Source organism: Phaethon lepturus, unplaced genomic scaffold, assembly GCF_000687285.1.
Source record: "Phaethon lepturus isolate BGI_N335 unplaced genomic scaffold, ASM68728v1 scaffold25683, whole genome shotgun sequence".
Classification (NCBI taxonomy): domain Eukaryota; kingdom Metazoa; phylum Chordata; class Aves; order Phaethontiformes; family Phaethontidae; genus Phaethon; species Phaethon lepturus.
The window spans coordinates 522-848 of record NW_010531546.1 but is presented as its reverse complement, the minus strand read 5'-3'; the positions used below and the strand labels follow the sequence as shown (position 1 = coordinate 848).

Sequence of the window (327 nt, the reverse complement as noted above, 5' to 3'; positions counted from 1 at the left end):
ATCTCATCCACCAGCACCTCCCGCTCTGCCTCCACACGCTTCTGCTCCCAGAGGAGACGTGCTGAGACCAGGGGCTGCCCAGGCTGCAGCGGGCGCAGGTGGGACAGCCGAGCTTGGAAGTTCAGCTCAGGTTTGTAATCAGCAAGACGCTCGCCCGGCCATGCCAGGCAATGCCAACCGCTCCCCTTGGAAGTTGGGGCGCTCGTAAAGGGTGATCTGGGGGTCCTCCAGGTCATGGTGCACGAGGCGCAGAGCCGAGAAGCTGTTGGGCCGCCCCACGGAGGGGTACTCGCCCTCCTCGAAGGCATATGGCTCCACCCCCGCATT

General features: G+C 64.5%; 1 protein-coding gene across 1 annotated transcript in view; it reads right to left on the bottom strand.

The window, feature by feature from the left end:
• Positions 1-5: 5 nt before the first annotated feature.
• The window catches only part of LOC104618887 (epidermal differentiation-specific protein-like), a gene marked incomplete at its 3' end in the record, with an annotated part of 612 nt that continues 290 nt past the window's right edge, over positions 6-327 (bottom strand). Inside the window, 2 exon segments of the mRNA XM_010284607.1 lie at positions 6-181; positions 183-317. Of these exon segments, the coding sequence (XP_010282909.1) occupies positions 6-181; positions 183-317 (311 nt within the window).